The sequence below is a fragment of the Danio rerio genome, chromosome 6 (genome assembly GCF_052040795.2).
Source record: "Danio rerio strain M-AB ecotype USA chromosome 6, GRCz13ab, whole genome shotgun sequence".
Lineage (NCBI taxonomy): Eukaryota > Metazoa > Chordata > Actinopteri > Cypriniformes > Danionidae > Danio > Danio rerio.
This window is the reverse complement of record NC_141026.1, coordinates 30,479,065-30,503,052: the sequence shown is the minus strand read 5'-3', so window position 1 is coordinate 30,503,052 and position 23,988 is coordinate 30,479,065. Positions and strand designations below refer to the sequence as shown.

Below are 23,988 nucleotides of genomic sequence, written 5' to 3'. Positions count from 1 at the left end.
TTTAATAATGTTAAAGAGGCTTAATATGTATTAATGTATGCTTCTGAATGGCTGTAATTCATTTTCTGTTGTGTTTCGTGTGGTACAGTCAACTTTCTTATCACTGCGTATCTCGTCACGTAGTGTGTTATAAGGACACAAGGTTAGGATACAGGGTAACTCTTGTTACTTCACCTTTAACTCTTGTAATATTACTCGTTCGTAATATTTATATTATTTGCTAATTAATAACCTTAAGTGGAACTCTGAATCTTTGTCTCATTTTGGAGTCTGCTACATGTATTGAAAGCCTTCCTGGTTGAATAAAAGAAATATGTGATTTTCCAACAAGGCAACCCAGGGTACTGAAATATAATTGGCTAAAATGGCAGAGGAACCAAAACAAATACAGCTGTTCAGGCACGTAACACATTCTCTGAATTTAGCTTTTTTTTTCAGATAAACAAGAATGTCCACTTAGCATGTTTCCTAAATATCTGCAAACTTATTATGGTATTTTTATGCTTTAGAAGATTCAAAAACTTACATACAGCACCTTTAAAACACTATCGGTTGGGTTTAGGGAAGGGGTTGGGTAGAGGGATCGGTCAGTTGGTCAGTTAGAAAGTCAATCGACAGCAGCCTTTGGTAGATTTACGTGAGAAGAGCAGGCGCAAACAGCACTCGCAAGAGAAATTTGACATCTCGAAAAGCATGCACATCAGCCTCACACACAAAAAAAACACAAAAAACGTACCTCCTGGGACATATTTGACGCTCTCCAAAAATATTTATAAGGGTACGTTTTCAGAATGAGCCTGGGTTGGCATGTTTTGCCGGCATCCATACTTGCAGTCTACCAGATGTGTAATTGTCATATGAGAAGGAATTGATGAATAACAAAACACAAAATCCAGAAGACCAGTCAGATGGCGATAATGCGTAGCTACACCTCTGTTTTTTTAAAGGTTTGTGTTTCAGTCCATGCTCTGTTTTTGTGGGTCAAAGACACTGAGGTGCATCAGGCATAACCATAACAAAACCTATACAACAGAAAATAGAAACTAACACTAGATGATGAAAAAAAAATCCATGCATTGTCATAACACAATTAATTACATTTATCACAATTATAGTTTGAACAGTGCATCTACTGGTTTGACTCAAAAACATAATCAAGTCCTCCCAGCATTTAATCGCTCTCTATGTTAGAGAGCCTATAACGTCACTTTCTTTTGATGTGCTTCAAATAAAAATCAGTTTACGGGCTTTCATGCAGGAAGTCGGGAAGGTTTCATTCTTAGAGTTTGTTACAAGCTGCTAACACACTGGCAATTAAAAAAAAGCAAACATTACAACAAATTTATATATGAAAGCATACTTAATATTTTTTCAACTTAAACAACATTTAATATTTCACTACATATCTAATTTAATATTTTTAATTTTATTGTCAATTGTACATTGTGTTCGCCTTCATAAAGCTTAAGCAGTAGAGCATGACACTAGCATAGCTAAGATCCCAGCAGAATTATGTTAGTTGATCTAATAACATGCCTTCAATGCAGTGTACTTCAATTTGTTTCTTCACATAAATCAGTCTGCCAAAATTCATAAATGTAGGGCGGTTGAGAATGTTTTCTGTGTGCGAAGCTGTTAAAAACGACATTGTGCGACAATCAAAAAAAAAAAAAAACTGGCCTATTTGACTAAACATGATATTAACCCCAGATAACACATGACCTAACAGTAACCTAACATACAGTATTCAGAATTTTTGGTTATTTCGTGGCTTACCAACGGACAACATAAAATCACAAGGTTGTCTGCTTGTAATTCCATTTTCATTAATGATGTAGGAAATGTTAATTATAAAATACCATCCTAACACAACAAACTTTCATTCAAAATGCCTATCAACATAATGTTAATCAATCAGTATAAGTTCAACTGAGAAATATTGTTAACTGTGCATCACTGTGATTGCATTTTCTGGAGAGATGCAGCCGTACAACTGTAAATAGGCCATATTTAAAGCTTATGGAGATGACTGCGGTTCATGGGTCTTGGTGAACTACAGCATGCAGTCAAACAGATACAAAAGTGAGTGATAACAGTACCAAGACGTCAGCCATTCTTTCATCTGAAACAGGAATCTGGCAATCTTCTTTCAGTACATAAAGGGTCGATTAAGGGTTTAGTTTTCAGATGAGATTCTAAAATTCCCCATGATGTAGATTATGTTATCTCTCTCTAAAAAAAAGCCAAATTACGAGTAAACTCATCATTACAATTCTACCAATAAAGCAATTCCATGCACCATTGCGCTGGCTGATTCAAATACAGAAATGGTATATTCTAATCACACTTTACATCAATGCCACGAGTCTAAACTCACAATTTTACTCATATTTCAGCATATCATGATGCAACGATCTCCCTGACACTGGAAGGTCACGTTTTATCTGTTTTGATGTGGTATTATAGAGCAAGACGTGCCAGCGAAACTATATATAAGCACAGAAAGTAGCATGTTAAAAAGTAAAGTGTGAAACCAGTCTAAACTAAGCATTAAATTGCTGATCTTAAAAGTGGTTATCCTTGTGACACGTCTTCAATTCTCTGTGGAAATTTAGAAAAGAAAAGGCTTCCTTTAGAATTTTTATTCACAACCCGAAAGCAGTCTTTTTATATTAAAGAACTAAGAGGACCTCAGTGCACTTGCTAACAGCGGATCCGCACCGAGTTACAGCTCCGTTGCATCATTCCTCTGATGAACACGCTTGGCTCAAGACTTCGCTGACAATGAAGGCTGAAGCTGGCAAAAAAAAGAAGAAAAAAATTAGAAAACAAAAAAACCTTGCTATCAGATGGGGGTAAAAATTTGCCGCTCGTGTGGAAAAGACTGTGGGGCAGTTTCCGGCGCTCAGGCTAATGTTAATGGGCAGCGCGTGGTGCCTATTCAGCACCGTCAGACAGTTGTTTCAGAACTTGTAAGTAAAAGTTAAAGCAGAACAGACGGCCAGTGCTGCTGATTCCTGTTCAAACAAACCCGAATAAAAGTGCTAATCTCTTGTCATCAGCTCGTTTCCCTTTCCAACCCAAACAACAAATCACTGGGAAAGTGGCCTGGTGACAATGTGTCATTTGCACATGCTGCTCGGTATCTGCTAAGCGTTTGGTTGAACACAGCGAGTATTGATCAAGGCTCCCCTTCCTCATCCAGCTTTTCTAAGTGGGTCATTTATTTTCGTGTGGAATTCGTTGGCTAAAAGTTTGCCAAGGTTTTGCAGTAATTATCTCTTGCGCATGTGGTTGGGCACTGCAGGGGGCCGTGGCAAATTACACATTTCTCTACAAACTCCTGGATGCTTTTACGGCCGTGTATTATGCAAAACCACATCGGAGGGCCTTAAACAACCCTCCAGTGGATTGAAATAAAGTTGACGCTGCTCTTTGTTTTGAAGCTCAACATGCTCTTTGTTTGGCAGTGCTGAATCGGTGGTTGTTGTGAAGGAGGGTCTTAACTATTTAAGAGACATTCCCCTGTTGGTTTGCGAACACCTGGGGTGATTTTAGTGGGGCGCCGGATCCAGATGGGTGGATATCAATGTGATCGCATTAAGGAAACGGGGTTTAATCACGAAGGGAGTGCTTTTGTGAAGGTTGAACAGTAGTTTCAACAATAAGTGATGCTGTGAATAATTACTGATATCATTTGGCAGAAAGGCTAAAAACACCTTCCTTGGTTCAGGGTGAATCTCTTTCATCAATATGACTTCAAAAACTTTTTCCTTTTTTTTAAATCTATGAATTTATTCATTTATACATTAAAAATGTATTTTGATCAAAAATGACAAAAATGGGGTGCATAATTTAAAAGTCATAACATATTCATATCATATGAAGAGAAGAAATTCTTGAAAGGATTTGCTAATATTAGTTAACATGAAAATGATAAGTCGTGGAATTTGGTTGGAAAAATATCATTTGTTTTTTCGTCACCCCTGAGCAGAAGAGATACTTAACCAAAAATGGAGTCTGCTGGAGACTATGTGGCTCAAATGAAGTGAATCATTCCATACAGTTGAAGTCAAAATTATTAGCTCCCTTTTAATTTTTTTCTTTTTTAAATATTTACCAAATTATGTTTAACAGAGCAAGAAAATTTTTACAGTAAGTCTGATAATATTTTTTTTTTTCTGGGGAAAGTCTTATTTGTTTTGTTTCGGCAAGAATAAATGCAGTTTTTAATTTTTTAAACACCATTTTAAGGACAATATTATGAGCCCCCTTAAGCTATATCGATAGTCTATAGAACAAACTATTGTTATACAATAACTTGCCTAATTACCCTAACCTGCATAGTTAAACTAATTAACCTAGTTTTAAGCTGTATAGAAGGGTCTTGAAAAATATCTAGTCAAATATTATTTACTGTCATCATGGCAAAGATAAAATAAATCAGTTATTAAAAATAAGTTATTAAAACTACTATGTTTAGAAATGTGTTGAAATCTTCTCTCCGGTAAAGAGAAATTAGAGGAAAAAAATAGACAGGGGGGCTTATAATTCTGACTTCAACTATATTCTGGAAATGTTTTTTTTTTTTTTTTTTTAATCAGGCATTTTGGCAAGAAATTCATAAATTTTTAGAATATGTTCCATATCCCCATTGATTTCTCCTTCTTAACACTATACTTAGGCCTAAAAAATCCTTAAAAGAAAAATCTGACAAAAAAATAAATAAATAAAACTGCTGAAAAGTTTGCTGATAGCCTGTAAAAAAGCCATAACAAAAAATAAAGAATAAATGGTTACAGCTTGAAATAGCTCAAATTAGTGACTGGTTTGACAATTTTTGAAATCTATAAGATGGAGAGGCTTACAGTGAATCATCGTTTACAGACTGAAGAGTTTAATAGGACTAAGGGAAAGTTGGGTAGAATATATTCTTCCATTAAGACCAGATTTATATAATTATTGAATAACATGAATTAAGTCAGAAAGATTAGAATTATATTTTGTTTGTTTTGTGTATTATTTGTTGTAACAAAAGAAAACATAAAAGAAAGATAGCGAGAAGAACAATACCCATTGAAAAAATAAACAAAAAAAATAAAAAATGTACATTTAAGATCTAAAAGTACCATTCTCACAGTTTAGGGGAAAAAAAGGTAGACTGGGTGCCACAATATGGGTTTAAAAAAAGGACAGAATTTAATTATTACTGAAAAGCAACAAGCTCAGTTTTTTTTTTTTTTGATGGTATACAAAACATTTATGAGTGTATTGTCATGATTGTTCTTATAATGTCCTTGAATCATTAATGAAACTTCAATATTTATTTATTTATGGAAATGTTTTGTAGTTTATAATTTCATTTTTTTCTAAAATTTTTGGATTCAGATGTTTGGTTGTTTTGTGTACCCATTATGGAAAACCCTTACTATACTACATCTGTATGTAAATCTGGAAACTACAATAAAAACTAAATGAAAAAAAGAAAATGATAAGTTGAAGGTAAATTTTAAATCTTAGTTTGTGTTAATTTCAACATTTATTAATTGTTAAAATCAAAATGTTGTGTGTTAATATTCTTTAATGCACCTCAGCCGTTTTTCCCTTACCACTATACAATAAAACGTGTGTGTGAGTGTGTGTGTGTGTGTGTGTGTGTGTGTGTGTGTGTGTGTGTGTGTGTGTGTGTGTGTGTGTGCTGTTGTTGATTTATGAATTTATTCATGAATACATAAAAATGTATTTTATACTTATAACAATCATAAAAATGCGGTGCATATAAAAAACACTATAAATAACATAATTAAGACAAAATAATTCTTGAAAAGCTGTTAATTAATGCATTATTGAACTTCATTAGCTAACATGAAATGTAACACTTCTAAAGCATATTTTAAATCTTAGCTCATGTTCATTTCAATATTTATTAATACATTACTAAAATGTTGCATTTGTTGATTTTACTTAATGTTCTTGCAGAGCTGAACAGCTGTATTTTTATATTAACAGATTAAAATTCATACACTCTGAAACAAATTAATTCAGCATTAGTTCATGTATTAATTAAAGTTAACTAATGTGACCTCACTCTACAGTGTTTGCTCTGTTAATAATATTTTAACAAAATTAATTATAGTGATAAAAATGTCACTTTGGTATTATCAAAAGAAAAAATTTGTTAATAAAAATCCTTCAGACCCTCATAACCAAAAAAAATCTGTGAATATTTAATAGAACTGAACATTTCACAAGAATGCAAAGTTACTTCAGGCTTTAAAATGTATCTGACTGTGACTTGAATTTAATAATAATTAATAAGGCATGTCATTCAAAAGGTTTGTTTCAATAAACAAATACCCTAATAGCATATTCAAGGTGAATATTCTGACTCTGACTTCAGCGTTACGCATTATGAAATTTTTAGGTCAGTACAAACTGATATAAAAGTTTTTTTATATACGAAACTAACACAAGTACACTACATTAAATATTAAAAATATGTATTTTAACCCCACACAGAAGCTCTGATATTCCGCACAGTGTTTAAGTTCTTGACATCAGCCTGAATCTCTGCTAAATCTGCTCTATTGTGAGAACAGCTTTAGGTCAAAAAAGAAAACCATCAAGACGAGATTGTCTTAAATCATCCCGTTCCAGCTATTATCTATTACAACAATTAGATGTTCTAAACGAACACGCTGGAATCAAAGCTGGTATTAGTGGGTCAGAGAAATCAATTTATTACGTTGATTCAATTCTCTCCCCAGGCCAAAATAACAAAGTAGGTCAATCAGTGTTGAAGTGAGGAAAGTAAATGACTTCTGCCTCTTCACAACACTAAATGCATTTCATGTGGGTTGTTGTCGAAATTAATTTTTTACATTGTGGGTTGTCATGAGAAGGTCAAAAATATTCACGCTGTTGCTTGTATTATGACTGCCTATATATGCAGGATCTTCACAAGAGAAAAAAAAACAGTATAGAGGCGTTCCAGCTCGCATGTCTGTTCCACCTCTGCGCTAAAAAAGTCAGCCCACACAACTCGGGCTACAACTAGCCAAGGTAGAGCACAGGCAAACTATTTTTGGAACGTGTCTTCCTGTCTTCTGCACTTCTACAATAGCGGCACATTTCTTTCAGAGTAATTATGAAGGAAACGTTTTAGAAGAGATTGAAGATGAGATGCCTTAGAACTAGAAGTGTTAGTAAAAGTAACATTTAGTGAACTTCATATATTGTAAAAGCACTTTAATTCTGTATATGAACTTAAACTTTTTTATTTTTTATTTTGGGGTTGAGCAACATTTGGAAAAACAGGTGACTTAACGAATAACTATGATAAAAATGCAGGGCTGATCATGCATGACTGGAAGCTTCATGGATGAAAAGAAAGTTCAAGAGTTAATGTCATAAAATCTGCACCTGAATAGTGAAATAAAGTTTCTTTTTTTTTTTTTTTACAGAATTTGAATTGTTATCAACGAATTCCTAAATAAGTTATTAATATGATGGAATGATACTTGTGTGTGTATTTATCCTGTACTTATATTTCAAAGCATAAACACTTAATTAGCAGGTGTAATTAATTAGGTTTATTTAACTAACGCTTAAATCCACACACTAAGCCTGCTAATAACATTCACAGTATCCCATTGCAGTAGGTGTTTTGCATAAGTACAATCTTGTTTTATCATTATTGTGTCGATATTTACATAGTAGTTAAGAACACCTAATATAAAGTGTGACAGAATATTAGTCTGTCATATCATATTATAGTATGTACTTTGTTTGATTCATGGATGGAGTGAAGCCAAAGCTTTCTGATAGTGCTTGTTTTGAAACAAAGAAAAGCTGTACGTCAGGTTCTGTCACTTTTTCACTTGCCTGATTTGATCTCTATCTCGGTGCTTTGTGAGATCTTTTTTTTTCCTTTGAGTCACACTATAGTGTCACAAAAGTTCAGCAGTGCTTTTTTTCCCCCTTTGTTGATGTTCCACCATTTCATATAACTAAATGGTGCAATGATGACGCTGTTGCCATACAGAAGATCTACAACAAAAAATAATAATAATCACTCAACATGTGTAAATAATTACAGTGTCTGTATTAGTAGTATATACAAAGCACAAATCAAGATACAAATGAAACCAAAGAACAAGAATGAGATCAGAGATAGACTAGATCGGTATGTGCAAACCTAACCTTCTTCTTGTCAGGTTATTTACATTATGATGTTTAACAGAACAAAGTTGTCACAAAAGAAATAAAGTATAAATTTAAATACAGCTGTCTGCCAAGACTTTAATCTTTACGTTCTGCAGTCTCGAATAAATATATAAGCTGCATCCATTTTTTGTTAAGAAAAAAAGCCCACATAAAAGTGGGCCTAAGAAACAGGTAAACAACAATCACAAAAAAAGAGGTCAGCCTGAAAAACTAAGTACATCAATAAAATTATATTAAATAAAACATATAAATTGCTCTCTATTACTTAGTCCATTAGTCTTCGCAATATCAGAATTATTTTGCTCATATCTGTCATTTATTGTAAAAAAAATTTCAGCAAAATATTATGGTTGCAAAAAAGTCCAGACAAAAAAAAAATCTAATCTATTAGATGTAAAACATACATTGAAATTCTTTTATTTTTTCTACCACAGCCCAACAGATGCTGCTTCTGTGTCAGGGTATAAACGGCACAAGGGAGGACGGACCTGCTCCCCACAGCTGGAGCCACAAACGCAGTTACTCAGGTTAGCGTGTCAGTCACTCAGCAGTCCACATGTCAAATCCAGAGTGAATAAAGCAATCAAGATTAAACAGATCTGGTCGACATTTTTCGCCATATAGATTAATTTACACCCATCATCCTTAATACAAACACATTTTTGTTCACTACTTGTTCCATTTCCTCTTATTATTTCCCTCAAAACAAAACTGCCATAATAATATGAAAAAAAAACAGACGTTCCTGGTGACTTTTCTTTCAGCTTAAGCTTAAAACTACAGGTGATAGTTATGTAAAAGGTTGTATATGTAGGTCAGAGTTTACAGTTACCCTTACAGAAGGAAATATGACAACTAGAGTGATTACAACACTATTAATAATGTGTTCTTACTACCTCAAATATAACCATTCAGTTCATATTTCTGATTCACGTCTCAAGATGCCCACATGCATATGCCACAAAAGCTTAGCTTCAAAGCAAGCAAATCAAACACTTGACATCAAAATGTAGTAAAAACTATTTTATTTATTATCTGTCAATATGCATCTACACACATTTACAATACACAATAGCAAATAACAAACAATGCATATGGTTATAAGCAGATTGTACAAAAATATGCAAAGTGGGTTCAATAATATAAAGCACTCACTATGCTGTTCATTTCGATAGTTTTCCACATTACCAATTTTACAAGCAATCTTCATAACAAAAAGCATGCAAGGACATCATGTTAAAATCTACAAACTTAACAGGCCTTAAAACAAAAACGTCTAGAGCAAATGAGATCCAAAACTACTAGCAGACCAAATATTTACGACCCAGCGGAAAAGTTCCTTGCATACCAGAGTTCACGTTGCATAGCCCATATTACACAATAATAATTAATTTCAGTGGCAAAAAACAAAGTGAGATTATAGAATGCCCAAGGGAATGCTCACATATTAAGTTCATGTTGTTCGTTACTCAGCACTTTACCTTACAAAAAATAATCTCCTGGAGACCAAAACATGCATCAGAGACGATATCTGCAAAAATATAGACTAATATATGTGCTAAAAAATAACGTTTTATCCCTCACACAAACATCGAGGATTGTGCTCGCTAAACCAGCGTTAGCTGATTTCTGAATACTTGAGGTAAATTATGGTCTTCAGTTAATCTGATGGGTCATCTAAAATACTTTAACTTCTCTCTCTTTATCAGGTGTTCTTATGAGTTGATGTGTCTCAGGGGATATCGCAGTAACTACTGTTATAACCGAATGAGTAAACTCGGGGAGCTTGCTAGACTTATTTTGCGAGTGTATTCTGGAAAACACGACGCCTGACGTGCGTTTGGACCTTTTTACAGTTTATGGTTTTGGACCTGCACTGACTGTTCGAGCTTGACAATAAGAAAAAAAATGTTAACTTGAAAGAGGAAGAGAATATGCTCAAAGCAGCAAACAGACGTGTCATCTCCTCCTCCTTATGCTTTCTGACAGATGCTTTTCAAAACCACCGCATGGCCACTTTGACAGAATAAAACATGTCCACATCTGCATCGTAACTTAAAAAAAAGATGAGTAAAACTTTGAAGAGAGTTACGACAGATGAATATCAGAAATTCTTTTTATTCTCCAATATTTTGCGGTACGTCTGGAAAAAAGGCATTAAATCTACTACAGGTTAACTACTGTGTTCCCTACAGGCTAATAAACGGAGGCCTGGGGTTAACTAGAGATGCTGATATGTCGGTTTTTGCAGCTTAATTTCAGTTTATAAAAGTTTCGACGCTTTAAGAATAATATATTATAAAAACAAACTAGGAAAGACCGTTCACGAGCAAACAGTTTAACGCAGTTAACGCGCATATAAACATATATTGAATATCCGTGGGCCTAAACAACAAGTGTTTGTACGAACTGCTGTTTTTAGTATGCTGCTGTCATCGAGTTTCACCGTGAGGGATATGTGACACTTCACGGAATGTAAAATCAGTTTATACAGATCGCGTGGCTTTACAAATGTTGTTTGGTAAAGCGGAGTTGTACGCAAAATAAGATTAATTGGTCAGTCAGTTGTTGCCTCTGTCACTGCATTCATCAAGAGACCAGCGCTCGCGCGTCACTTGACAATTAGCCCGCACAATTCCGAAACGAAAGCGTCAAATAAATATTAATCAACATTCCTCTCGAACACAATTGCCTAAACCATTCGAGAGCAGTTCGTGCTCATAGCCTACCGGTTATATGGACGTGACAGACAAACCACGACGAGCACAAAGCAGTTTAAATCGAAGTTACAATTTTCTAAAAATAAATTAACGACATTCCAGATGCGAGAAAGCCGGTATGCAAGCACAATGTCTCAATGTTCATGTATGTAATCCCAATCAGACAAACCCTTGTGCCCACTGGCCGGCTGGTCCACAGATTTGAAGAGGCAACATAATAGAAAAAAGGTATCAAAAATAACACAATAAATAAACAAAACGTGTCCGTGTGAATAAGCGCTCCAGATATGTTCTGTAAAGACTGGGTTATGGCCGTGGGTTTAATACAGTGAAAAGCAACGAATGGACACTTTGCTTATGTCATGGAATAGCAAATTAGTTCTGAGTATTTTGAGGCTGGGCTAAAAAGACAACGTACGTAAGCCACTTTCTCTCCCCACGTGACCGTCTCTGTCTGGACGCGTCCATTAGAGAGGAGGAATTAAACACCGAGTGCCACTATTTTTCTCAATCGTTACGGCAATATAATGATTTCGTTTACATTTAAAACGTCGTTTACATAAACATTATGTTTTGTTATTAAAGTGCAGTGATGTGAAATCATGTTTTTAGCAATAACCGAAGAAATTCAAACTTAAAGCAAAACACGACACTCCCCTGCCCTCTAAAAATGGTATGGTCGCCAGCTCAAATTCCGAGAATTGAGCTCTTCTGATTCTTAGAACTGGGGTTCTTAGAAGTGGTGATGCAAGAAGTTTCTAGGAAAGCACTACCAGGTGATTTTTTTACATTCTTTTCCACTGGCGCGCTGCTGCCATTAGTCACACATGTTCATTAGGCTGTTTTATTGGATTTTATGGTTAAATGTTTATTTCGGCTGATTTTGAGGCGTTTTGTGGAGTTTTCAGGGCAGAATGTTAATGCAGTAGGTCTGTCTGGTAAAAATAGTTTTGACAGTTCAGGTCGTCCTGCATGAACTACACTGCACTGTCAGTCCTCACTGCGGGATCGTGGGGTCGTAAATAGTGTGTGCAGAAGAGGGGTGGAAATTCAGACGCGGTACCAAAGCAGCCAAACTAGACAAGCTCTAGAGTTGATTAAATAGCACTTGGTTGATACGAATATAAACCAGGGTTTGTATACTGCGTGGTTAAATATAAAAACAGGCGTTAGCGAAGACATCCGAAAAATAATTTCACTCCTTTTCTTTAATCAGCGCACGTTTTTTAAAGTAGTTCAGAGCCCGGAGTTTGTACTCTCGCTCGCTCTTTCCCGTGACGTTTTGGTTTTGTTGTCCTGTGCCAAAAGCGTGTACTTTGTGTTTGCAGTTTGTTTGTGTTGGTGTAAATCACATCCTAATAACCCTTTCTGATTTGGCTGTACAGCTGTTGAGCGCATTTGCAATTTGTCTTTATTTTTTCCGAAGCACAGAGACTCCATGTCATCTTTGAAAATGTATTAATGTTTATGTCATGTGAATTGTCGATACGATTTATAAAGGTTCCAGAGAGTTTTACATTGTTGCATTTCACGTGTTTCAGCAGTAGAGATGCAATAGAAAAGTTTGTATCGTTCTGCAGTAGCTGTCACTTTGTAGCAGGACCAGCCTGCACGAGTTTCTCTCTATAGCTTAATGTTTGTTTTTTCTGTGCGTATATGTGCCAATTCTCACCAATGTGTTCTATTCACTTTTAGAGTACGTTTCAATGCGTGTGTTTGTCTCAGGCACCAAATAGATACAAAAAATGCAATGTATATGTATAAACAGGTATGGACTATATTTAAAGTGCTGTTTGGCATTGAGCGAACGAGTGCCTCATAAATCTCTGTCCGTTCTTTGCGTGTTGTGGAGCGGGCTCTATTCGAGGAGTGAGCACATTTATTGGCGTTCAGTTACATAGGATAAAAGTGTTAAATAAGATTTAGGCTAGCACTTAAGACGGAAACTAAGAACGTGAGACGCGAGAGCTCAACAGCGGAACGCGTGTAGGCTACTCTTGACACTTTTCTGTGTTCGTGAGAAGTTGGCGTTCTGTTTACCGTCTTGGTAATTTAAGAGCGCTCAAATGCCGATGAATCTGCTAAATATGACTTGATACGAGAGTCGCAGGTGTTGTCAGTGTCGCTTAGTACCGCTGAATGACAAAACGGTCTCTGGGTGACATCTCGTGGAAGATAAACTTTACATTTCTAAAATGATGAAAGTAGTTGTGGAGAACGTGAATGTGCGGTTTTAAAAGTTTGGGTTAAACTGTCAAAAACATTGTAACGTGCTGGAGTTTTGCAATGTTTTGGTGGTTTCCGTGCGTCATGAGCGTGTGTTTTTTTGTTTGTTTGTCCACTCGTTAAAATCCCGATCCCCTCTCTCGGTCATCTGGGTGTTTCGCCTCCTCACACAAGAGCATTACAAGAGTCACGGGCTGATTAAGCTGCTTTGGCAGCATGACAGCTCGCGGTCGGGATATTGATGTTATGTAGTCTCAAATGGAAACAGAATCTCTAATACTGAATGTTCAACATCTGAGAAATGTTCGCCTAACTATTTAAAGGCGCCCAGTGAAACTATATTTGTGTCAAGGCGCCAGATGTGACTGGGAGAACCGTCTGAGGTGATTGGTGGAGTATATCAACGGTGGAGAGAAAAACACGTGTGAGGCTATCACAGAATTAATCCATTACAAAAATAAACTCTTCTGCTGTATTACCATAATTCTTCGGCTGTGTTTGTTGACTATTCCACTTTGTCTGTTATTACACCCATCCCTCAATAGTAAAGCGTATCGGTCCACAGAACCGCAATAAACAGCCTAACGACATTTTCCCATGACTCATTCGAGTTTTTTTTCTCCAAAAATAAAGACTTTAAACTCGCAGGGAAAGAAGCAATTTTCTTTGCAAGGCAAAAACTGTGTAAATGTGAAATTGGGACATACTAAGATACATATGCCTTTTTCCGTGACTAGCATTTAAACAAATTAACTTGATAAAAGTTCCTATAATGCTGTCACACAATTTTATGTAGGATGAATAATGACTCTCAGACCTGACAGAAGTACTGCACGTGGATGGATGTCAGTTCTCTAAACTTTCATCATTTGTCGCCCCCTATCGGAGATGGGGGAGAGAAACAAGGCAGCATTTTTGAGGACTATACATATAATTGATTTTTCAGATTAAAGGGATAGTTCACCCAAAAATGATTAGTCTGTCATCATTAACTCTCCTCCCTGTCGTGAAAAATCAGAATGACTTTCTTTCTTCAGTGGAACACAAAAGGAGATGTCAGGCAGAATGACAGCCTCAATCCATTCATTTTGAGTATATGCAAAAATATATAAATAAATAAGTTGCAATAAAAGTGAATGACGACTGAGGCTGTCATTCTCCATAGCGTATCCTCTTCTTTTTTTTTGTTCCTTTGTTAGAAAAAGCAGAGGAGGTACGCAATGACAATTTGATGCATAACAGGAATAAAACTATTTTTAATAGATGTTTTGACATACCTTCCCAAAAAAGGGGGGAAGCATCAACTTTGTGAAGTTTTTAAACGCTAATAAAAGCTTTAATAAATCCTGTGATGTTAGAATATTACCCAACTTTTCTTATTTTACTGCATGTTGTTAAGTGAGTGTCGATTGCATCATTCACAGTTCTCATTGTTTCCTAACAGATCTAGAAAAAATGGCTTGTGCAGCCGACAGCTGCATCCAATTCACGCGTCATGCAAGTGATGTTCTGCTCAACCTGAACCGACTGCGTAGCAGAGATATCCTCACAGATGTCACGATTCTGGTCAACAGACAGCAGTTTCGAGCACACAAAACAGTCCTTATGGCATGCAGGTACAATTGAAGGCTGCTTGCTTGTTATATACTTTGTCTGTGGTGGAAATGTGTTAAAGTGCGACCTAAAAAGTTGACTAAAATCATAATTTCTCCACAGTGGGCTCTTCTACTCTATCTTTACCGATTCACACAAATGTAACCTGAACGCCATCAGTCTGGACCCGAAGGTCGACCCAGAGGGTTTCGCAATCCTTTTGGAGTTCATGTACACTTCACGTCTCGCACTGAAGGAGAGCCTCATCATGGCCATCATGAACACGGCCATCTACTTGCAGATGGACCACGTTGTTGACACGTGCCACAGATTCATAAAGTCCAGGTATATTTTCATTTGTAGATAAATTACACTCTTTAAAACACAGCGAGTTAAGTGGAGACAAAGTGCCATACTTGAATGCAAAAGAAAAACAGTTGTTCTTTAATTTGCATCATATTTTTCTGCAGCGATTCCTCCATCAAACTTCCCAGAGAGGACTTTCTGGTCAGCCCCCTGCTTTTACCTCAAGACATTCACAGTTACAGACCCCATGAGGTTATGGATAATGTGTCAGGACGATCAGCAACTTTCAGAGACGGGAGACCCTATGGTGTCTGCATGTTTAATGGGGTCAATGCTCCTAACAACTCGTACCTTTATGGCCAGTTTCCCATGCAAGGCTTCCCCTTTCCTCTTTGCAAGCTGACAGACACTAAAAACACTTTCTCAGACTTCTCAAAGGGAGGCATCATTCATCACAAACACTGCTCGCCGAGTGACGGTAACAACCCAGTGCTGAATGACTTCACCCGCAGTGCTACCAGTGGGAGCTCAGCTGTTTGCCACACCGGGTCATACTCCTCCAGGGAGCTGGGAAGAGATGAAGATATGAAGCGGGAGACGTTGGAGGGCGTTGTCCATTCGATCGGGATGAGCTCCAGGAAGCACGGCTTCATTAGCCTGGCTCAGGAGCAGCAGAGGGAGAGTGGGAAAGAGCAGAGTTCCCTAGCAGAGGAACATTTGAGCCACCAACACTACTCCATGGGTATATCCTCTAATGGGCGCAAAACCTTGATGAGCAGTCCCCAGAGCCCCCTCAAATCAGACTGCCAGCCCAACTCTCCAACGGAATCAAGCAGCAGCAAAAATGCTGCTCTCGCACAGGCCTTGCAACCTCCAACTTCTCAAGGTACATCAGATCCTAAAGCTCGCAACTGGAAGAAATACAAGTTCATTGTGCTCAATCAGAGCTCCAAGGAGGAGGAGACCAATCCTCCTGACCCTGGAATGAACTCCCCACAGAGGCCGGGATTGTCTGCTTTCCTTCACCATGTTGACTCAGAACATCCTGACTCAAAAGTGACAACAAAGATTAGCGAGCAGGGCGAAGACTTCCCTGCGCCTCAGGCCAGTCGTCTCAACAACATCATCAACAGGTGAGGTTGTCTCAAAATTGCCTAAAAAGCTCTCAACCTACAGTTGGTTTACAGAATTCAATTGGGAGGTTTTGTTTCTAATTCAAGAAAGTTTGAAACTGCAGGTTTGTTGAGTATTTTGTAAAACGGTTCTCCACCCACCATCTCCACAAAGCCAGATTGAATTTCCTTCATCCATTTCAATCCTCTTAAAGCACACAGAGGATTTACCTCTTAGCTGGAATGTGTGAAATTCATTCAGTATCCTATAAAAAATTAGAGTAAATTCCACTGCAAAATGAGCTAAAAACGTGGCATTTTTCTCAGCAGAAGTCTGGAGGGATCTCAGAGGAACGTCGACAGCCACTCTTCTCTCTATATGAACCATTTGAAATGCTCATCCTGTGGCTCCCAGTCTCCACAGCACTCTGACGTCTGTCCCAACACATCCGCCTCGCGTCTGGCTGAGGAGATGTCCGAGATGCACTCCGAGTATTCTGATTCCAGTTGTGGTAAGACACTTTTTTTTTCTAAATAGTTTTCTAAAAACCTGTTTGCATCTTCCAAAACCAACCCAAAACATTTCTCTGCCTCACAGAAAATGGAACATACTTCTGTAATGAATGCGACTCCAAGTTTGCAGAGGAGGAAGCCTTGAAACGCCACACGCTTCAGGTCCACAGCGACAAGCCATACAAATGTGACCGTTGCCAAGCAGCATTCCGCTACAAGGGAAACCTTGCCAGTCACAAAACAGTTCACACCGGTAAAAATAAACAGCCGCTGCTACAAATGTCATTTTGGCTTCAGTGTTCGATGTTTTGCTTAACCTCCTTTCATTTGTGCTGCAGGAGAGAAACCGTATAGATGCAATATCTGCGGGGCCCAGTTCAACAGACCCGCTAACCTCAAAACCCACACGCGAATTCACTCAGGAGAAAAGCCATACAAGTGCGAGACATGCGGCGCTAGATTCGTGCAGGTGAGTCCTTTTGAGATGCAGTCAATTGCTTAGACATAGCAGAAGTCATTTGGAAGAATAACATGACCTCTTTGAACAGGTTGCTCACCTTCGGGCTCATGTTCTGATTCATACCGGAGAGAAGCCATATCCATGCGAGATCTGTGGTACTCGTTTCCGCCATTTGCAGACGCTGAAAAGTCACCTGCGGATACACACAGGAGAAAAGCCCTATCATGTAAGCATGTACAGAGTGAGATCATTAGTATATCTATAAAGTACAAGCATTTATCCATGCCTTACATTTGCTATTCTTTTATTTATTTTTTTAGTGCGAGAAATGCAACTTGCATTTTCGCCACAAGAGTCAGCTGCGGTTACACCTCCGACAGAAACATGGTGCCATCACCAATACCAAGATCCAATATCGCATGTCCTCGACAGAACTACCAACCGACCTGACAAAGGCATGCTGAGCAGGCACTTATGGGAAGACCTGACCATGGCATTATATGACCTGACTTATACAATCATTCAAAATTTTAGTGCCACACTGTGTCAATTGGACAAGGAGAAGAAAAAAAAAAAAACTAACTGGCATTAACTGCCAGTCTAAACGGGTTTCCTCTACATTTGAACATAGAACCACAATATGGTCTCTTGTAGTCACTTTATTGTTTATATTTGCATATAAATATATATTGATGTTGAGAGTGTTTTTACATTTTGAGTTATAAAAAGCTTTATTTTGTTGGAAGAAGGATGGAATGTAAAACATTTAAATCCGGTTTTTGAAAATACAGTATTTTCTAACAAAACAAAAACATACTTTTATGAAGGTATGGGGGATTTTGATTGAGGTTGGAATATTTTTCGTCGAACATTTCTTGCAAAGCAAAGAATTGTGTGTCTATAGATTTTTATATATATATATATATAAATGTACAGGTTACACTATGTTGGAACGGCCTCTGTCTTGTAAGAGGAACTCCTAACTGTGACTATAGCATTGAATATCTTACTTTGTTTTTGTTGTGTACTTTCGAATGATGGCTGCTCTCTGAAATGGGAAAACATGCATGAGGTGGGTTGCCACTGATAAACTTTCACTATGTAGGCAACTGCATAACTATTGTGACAAAATGTAATTACTTCACATTAAGATCGCTCTCTGCTGGCAGAGCCGATCTGACATGGTGACATATGCATTCAGAAGTAATAATTATGATGATGATTAAAAAAAAGAAAAAGGTACTGCTATGTTATGACCAAGGAGATATTTTGCTTTAGATGTATTTGTATAGAAACGTGACTTTTTATTTCATTTGGCAAGTGAAAGTTTACAGTTTTGTCATTGTTCTAGAAGCTACAGTAAAAGGTTATACTATTGTCTTTTTTCTTTTTGTCTGTGTATACACTGTGTACTCAAGGTGCCTTTCTCAACGGTGTCTGAATTTCTTTTCATTCAGCCCAGCTCTATTAAGGTACAACTGAAGGGCAACACATGTCCTTATTTTCCCTTTTTGAGTGTGTAGACATGTGAGAATGTTTTCATGGACAGAAGGACGGAAGGCGTGAGTGTGTGTGCATGTGTGCTTTATAATTGCTTTTCACACACTTTAAGAAAAAAAATGCAACTCATTGCGCGAGCTATACATTTTCAGGACTTGTTTTGGGATTGGGCTTTTTTAAATAAAAAAAAAATGCATTAAGCTTATTGTAAAATATAGATGTATGAATGTAAAATAAAAGTATTGGATTTCTATGTCTAACACTTGTGTGTAGCCTGTTTACTATGGACTCTTCAGACACCATAGCTATTTCCGAAATAGCCACATATACCCTCATTCACAATTCCCTAAATTACTGCACTAGTATATTGTAGTCAACATCTGAAGTAGATCTAAACTTTTTTTCAGAAGGACTGAAAGAAAACAAGTGAGTGAATTTGTGAGTGCACAAGAAGGGTGACATTATGTTGGTTAATAAAAATTAAAGCTGTCTAGTAATAAAAATTAGTTTGATTGCTTCCATGTACAAATGTATACAATTTCTTAATTCAATTATTTAGAATTCATTTTGTGTGCAAACTCTCACAGGGCTTTATCATAGATATATGCACTAGATATCGCATACGAACCCTGAGGATGCGTCAGTACCACCACATTTGTACAGTGCTCCCAGGACAAATGTCAATCAACTGCACTTAGTTAAGACTAAAGCCAATCTGAAGATGCTGGACTTTTGCACTGCGTACAAGTGTAGTAACAAGCAAACAAAGAATAAACATTTCAGATTTTGTTCATGATTTTGTATGCTATGAACTTTTGTGCTCAACAAGTAACCTTACTGATGATAATATAGTCTCCTACTGCCTTAATCATAAGGCAAAGTAGCACCAACTTGCACTACATTCTAGGCCAATGCTAGTTGTTGAATAAAATCAGCGAACAATGTAAAAGAAATATGACAACAAGACGCTGCGGTGTCAGAAACATGTATTATTGTTAGCTAAGTGAAGTAACTGCTAGTTTTTGAAGTTACTTATAAGTGTGCCTGATAATATAACAGTGCCTGTGCCTCAATGGGCATACTGTCAACCCTAAATTATTGAATATTACAAATATTACAAACCATTTAGATGAGAAAGACAGTAATATTGGTGGTTCACACGAACCCTTAATAATGGATCTTCATTCACAAATTAATCGCTCATTCCATACATCCAAAAGTGATGTCAAATTCTAATTTTCATAATAAAAAAAATTTCATATTGACCACCGGGAAAACTCCTGATCGTAGATATATGTATAAATGTTTACCCATCTATGGCTCTGTATGGCCAGTCCTCCACTACACCTTGGTCTCACATTCATTTCAAATGAGCATTATACCCTATACTAAAATGGAGGCCCTATTGACACATTCCTTCCAATAGACAACAACACCGTAGGCAACATCTAATGTAAATATCTATAGGGCATTATGAGTATTCTCTAGCCATTGAGAGTCTGTTTTATTGATGCAAATACTTAATCAGCTAATCACATGGCAGAAATGCATTTAGACATGTATACAAGATGAAGACAATCTGCTAAAGTCCAAAAAAAGCTTGAATGGGCAAAAAAAAAAAGTGACTTTAAACATGACAAAGTTGTTAGAGCAAGATCACCTCGATTTGAGTATCTCAGAAACAACTTAATCAACTGGGATTTCTATGCTCAACCATTATTAGGGTTTGTACAGTTCTTACGTGCCAAAACTTTCAGTTAAACAAAGAGAAAACTGGAGTCACTGCATTTGGGCATTCTCAATGTGAATGCGTACCTTGGCTCTAGAGGTTAACCAACAATAAATAAGGTCAAGAATCTTGGTGTCTGGAGTCTGGAGTCAGATATGAGATTCAGTAGTCATGTCAAAGCAGTAACTAAATTAAGATACTATAATCTTAAAAACATTGCAAGAATTAGATGCTTTGTTTCTAGTGAAGGCTTGTTCATGCTTTTATCGGCAGCAGAGTGGATTACTGTAATGGACTCCTCACTGGCCTTCCTAAAAAGACAGTCAGACAGTTGCAGCTCATCCTGAACGTGCTGCCAGGATTCTGACCAGAACCAGAAAATCAGAGCACATCACACCTATTCTCAGGTCTTTACACTGGCTCCCAGTTACATTCAAAATAGATTTTAAAGTATTATTACTGTCTATAAATCACTAAATAACCTAGGAACTCAATAAATTACAGATATACTCACTGAATACAACAGATCACTCAGATCTTTAGGATCATATCAACTAGAAATTCAAAGAGTTTAGTCAATGAACGGTGAATTAGCCTTCAGCTACTACATCCTCTGCTGCCGGAATCAGTTTGCAGAAATGATCAGATGTGCCCCAAAATTACAGGTTCAAACCAAGACTGAAAACACATCGATTTAGCTTTGTCTTTACTGAATAAGCACTTTGTTACTTCCAACAGATCACACTATTACGTTTTTCTTTTCTTTTTCAGTGTTTTATAACCTGTTTAACACATTTTAATCTATTTTTACATCACATTTATTGTGTTTTTATTTTCTTATAATCTTGTTTTTATTCCTGTTTATGTAAAGCACTTTGAATTGCCACTGTGTATAAAACAAGCAATATACAGTAAATAAACTTGCCTTGCCTTTTTGTGAAAATGCCTTGCTGATGCCAGATGTTAGTGTAGAATCCTGGAGGGCCGGTGTCCTGCAAAGTTTAGTTCCAACCCCAATCAGACACACCTGGGCTAGCTAATCAAGCTCTTACAAGGCTTTCTAGAAACATCCTTGCAAGGTGCATTGAGGCTTAAATTTGCAAAACACTGGCCCTCCAGGACCAAGTTTGGACACCCTTGGCTGCTACAAAACAATAGCAACTCAAATGACCATTCGCTACAACTAATGTTTGCAGAACAGCGTCTCTGAATACACATTGAACACTGAAAATGGGCTTTAACTGGCAAGAATTGGGGTAAAGCTACAATTCACACAGACTCGCAAACACTAGAAAATAAAAGACTGGAATAAGGTTGACTGGTCTAATAGGTCAGGTCACTCAAGGTCAGAAATAGCCATAAACAACGGATCCATCCTGCCTTGCATCAACAGTCCAGAATGGTAGTTGTGGTATAACTTGTGGAGGAAAGTGTCTTGGCATACTTTGGGCCCCTAGTATCAACTGAGCATTGTTTAAATACCACAGTTTATCAGAGTATTGATGCTTGCCATGTCCAAACCATTCCACTACGCCATTACACTTACATGTGCTCACCATTTCATTTCAATAACAAAACTTTGAGATGAACTAGCATCATAGGTGTGTAAACAAATCTGTACATTTAATCATTATTAACCAAAATCTAATTTATTAATCTTGCATATTTCTAACAATTTATCCCTAAGAAAGTGGCCGGTGTGTGTATTTAGGGGTAGAATGAGCAAAAGAAAGACAGTGAAGCCTTTGTCAGCCTTATTTTTCTAATCCCATTCACAATTCTCTTTATATAATTTAATTATACAACATTTCTAACATCTGAATCAATTCAAAGTTCAAAGAAATACGTCATTGCGGATTATTCTCTAGTACATTTCTTTCTTGGCCTTTAAAATTATTTATTTATTACTTTAAAACTTTTTTTTTCCATACTTAGAATTATGGGTAGTCTTGTATTATACAACAAAGGCAGAATTGTTAGAGAGTCAAGGTAAAAAGCAGGGAACCAAATCGCCACAAGCCTGAGGTAGTGAAATGGAACACTGGAAGCTCCACACCTCTGTTGTATCAGTTCCTTTTAAAAAGCACTAAAGTATAGAGTAACACGACAAAAGAATAACCCACAGAAGCTTAACAGCTTAGTTTTCTGACATTTTTCAGAAGTTATACAGGTAGTCAACAAATGACAAGCAACTCCATCAAAAACACAAATTACTTTTTTTATATATACATATATACACAAAAGACATGATTTTTCACTCCGCAACTACTGCTCAGATGGAAAGAGTACACATTACCATAGTTTGTACCATCTAAAATATATCATGTAATGTGAGATGTCATAGCAACAACAAAAAGCTTACGAGATGCATACAACACAAGGTCATATTATGCAAACCTGCAGTATAACAAAAGTTGATCTGGGGGTTAAGGGGAGGAATCAGAAATCTGCTTTACAAACCAAAGGTATCAGATCCTGTTGTGTTACACTGGAACAGGCCTGGGACTTTTTGCTTCCCTATGAACCAAAACATACAGCGTTTTAGCCTAGAATGCAAAAATACAACACACACGTTTTTCCACCATGAAGGGGAATTTCCACTTACCTCTATTGTTTTTATACTGAGCCAATATAGTCTAGCTGTTAGCTGTAGTTGTTTTAATTATTGCTCTTTGGAAACAGGGCCACTGACATTTAAGGTTAACTATGAATTCTACAGCTAATAAACTCTCAATTTCTGTAATTTTACTATAGTCAATATTTGAAGGGAATCAAAACTTTAAAAAGTTTTCCTAAAACCATTGAACACCCATTCTAATCTTAGGATAACAAAATAATTCAATCCACTTCAATTTTGCATTTTTCCAAGACATTTTTAATGCGTCTTCCACTTCTGGGTATACATTTTAACTAAAATAAGACTAAGCAGCACACATAGATGTTTAACTATATTAGTGAGGACATCTTAATCTTACCCTATATTGAACAGAACCCTTACAGAAATCTGGAAAAACACAATGGGTTTAATAAAACATGCTTTGACACTTGAAGCTAAGCTTGTCAGTGTTAAAAAGATCCAAAATGTCCTCACCATGTACTATGTAGAGTAAAACCTGCATTCAAAATTGTTTTGTGTTAGTAGGTATTTTTAATAATTAATTACTCCACAAGCACTTAAAAGAATAACTTTCTATATACACAAGAGGTAATGCGTGTCTACGAATGTATATTTGCCTACTTTTCAAATTTAGACTTCTTCACATTCTGCATTCACTGATGATTTTATAATGAATAAAGTTATAGCTCACAAATATTGTAGTCTAAATTCCTGCTGGGGGAAACAACAATAGCTACAAATCACAAATGTCCGATCTTTTCCACAACAAACTCCATTTAAAAAGTACAAACCAAAGCCAACACACTTAATAGTTTCATTCAAGACATTCAATTGGGATTTGTTAGTTTTAATTCACCATAAATAGAAGACACATACCCAAAGGTTCATTAAAACTAATATGATTTTTATTAGAGCTTTTTAAACAAGTCCATTCCTATGATTGTCTCTATTACTTTTTTCATTGTTTGATTTGTTTTTAAGCAGAG

At 36.6% G+C, this 23,988-nt stretch overlaps 2 protein-coding genes across 18 annotated transcripts in view; one reads left to right on the top strand and one right to left on the bottom strand.

Annotated features, from left to right (window-relative positions):
* Positions 1-18,916, top strand: part of bcl6aa (BCL6 transcription repressor aa) — a 39,336-nt gene extending 20,420 nt beyond the window's left edge. The window contains exons 2-10 of one of the 7 annotated variants that reach the window (XM_087255287.1): positions 8,661-8,753; positions 14,617-14,788; positions 14,889-15,110; positions 15,236-16,204; positions 16,514-16,695; positions 16,782-16,949; positions 17,035-17,165; positions 17,245-17,382; positions 17,477-18,916. In XM_087255287.1, the coding sequence (XP_087111413.1) occupies positions 8,661-8,753; positions 14,617-14,788; positions 14,889-15,110; positions 15,236-16,204; positions 16,514-16,695; positions 16,782-16,949; positions 17,035-17,165; positions 17,245-17,382; positions 17,477-17,620 (2,219 nt within the window). In that variant the 3' untranslated portion in view covers positions 17,621-18,916. 7 annotated transcript variants of the gene reach the window in all.
* lpp (LIM domain containing preferred translocation partner in lipoma) overlaps positions 1-23,988 on the bottom strand; it is a 482,039-nt gene that overhangs the window by 450,479 nt on the left and 7,572 nt on the right. For 7 of the 11 annotated variants that reach the window (XM_087256059.1, XM_087256056.1, XM_087256060.1 and 4 more), the window contains one exon: positions 17,254-17,349. The exons of the other annotated variants lie outside the window; for them this stretch is intronic. The gene's annotated coding sequence lies outside the window, so the exon portion shown is untranslated. The remainder of the gene's footprint in view (positions 1-17,253; positions 17,350-23,988) is intronic. 11 annotated transcript variants of the gene reach the window in all.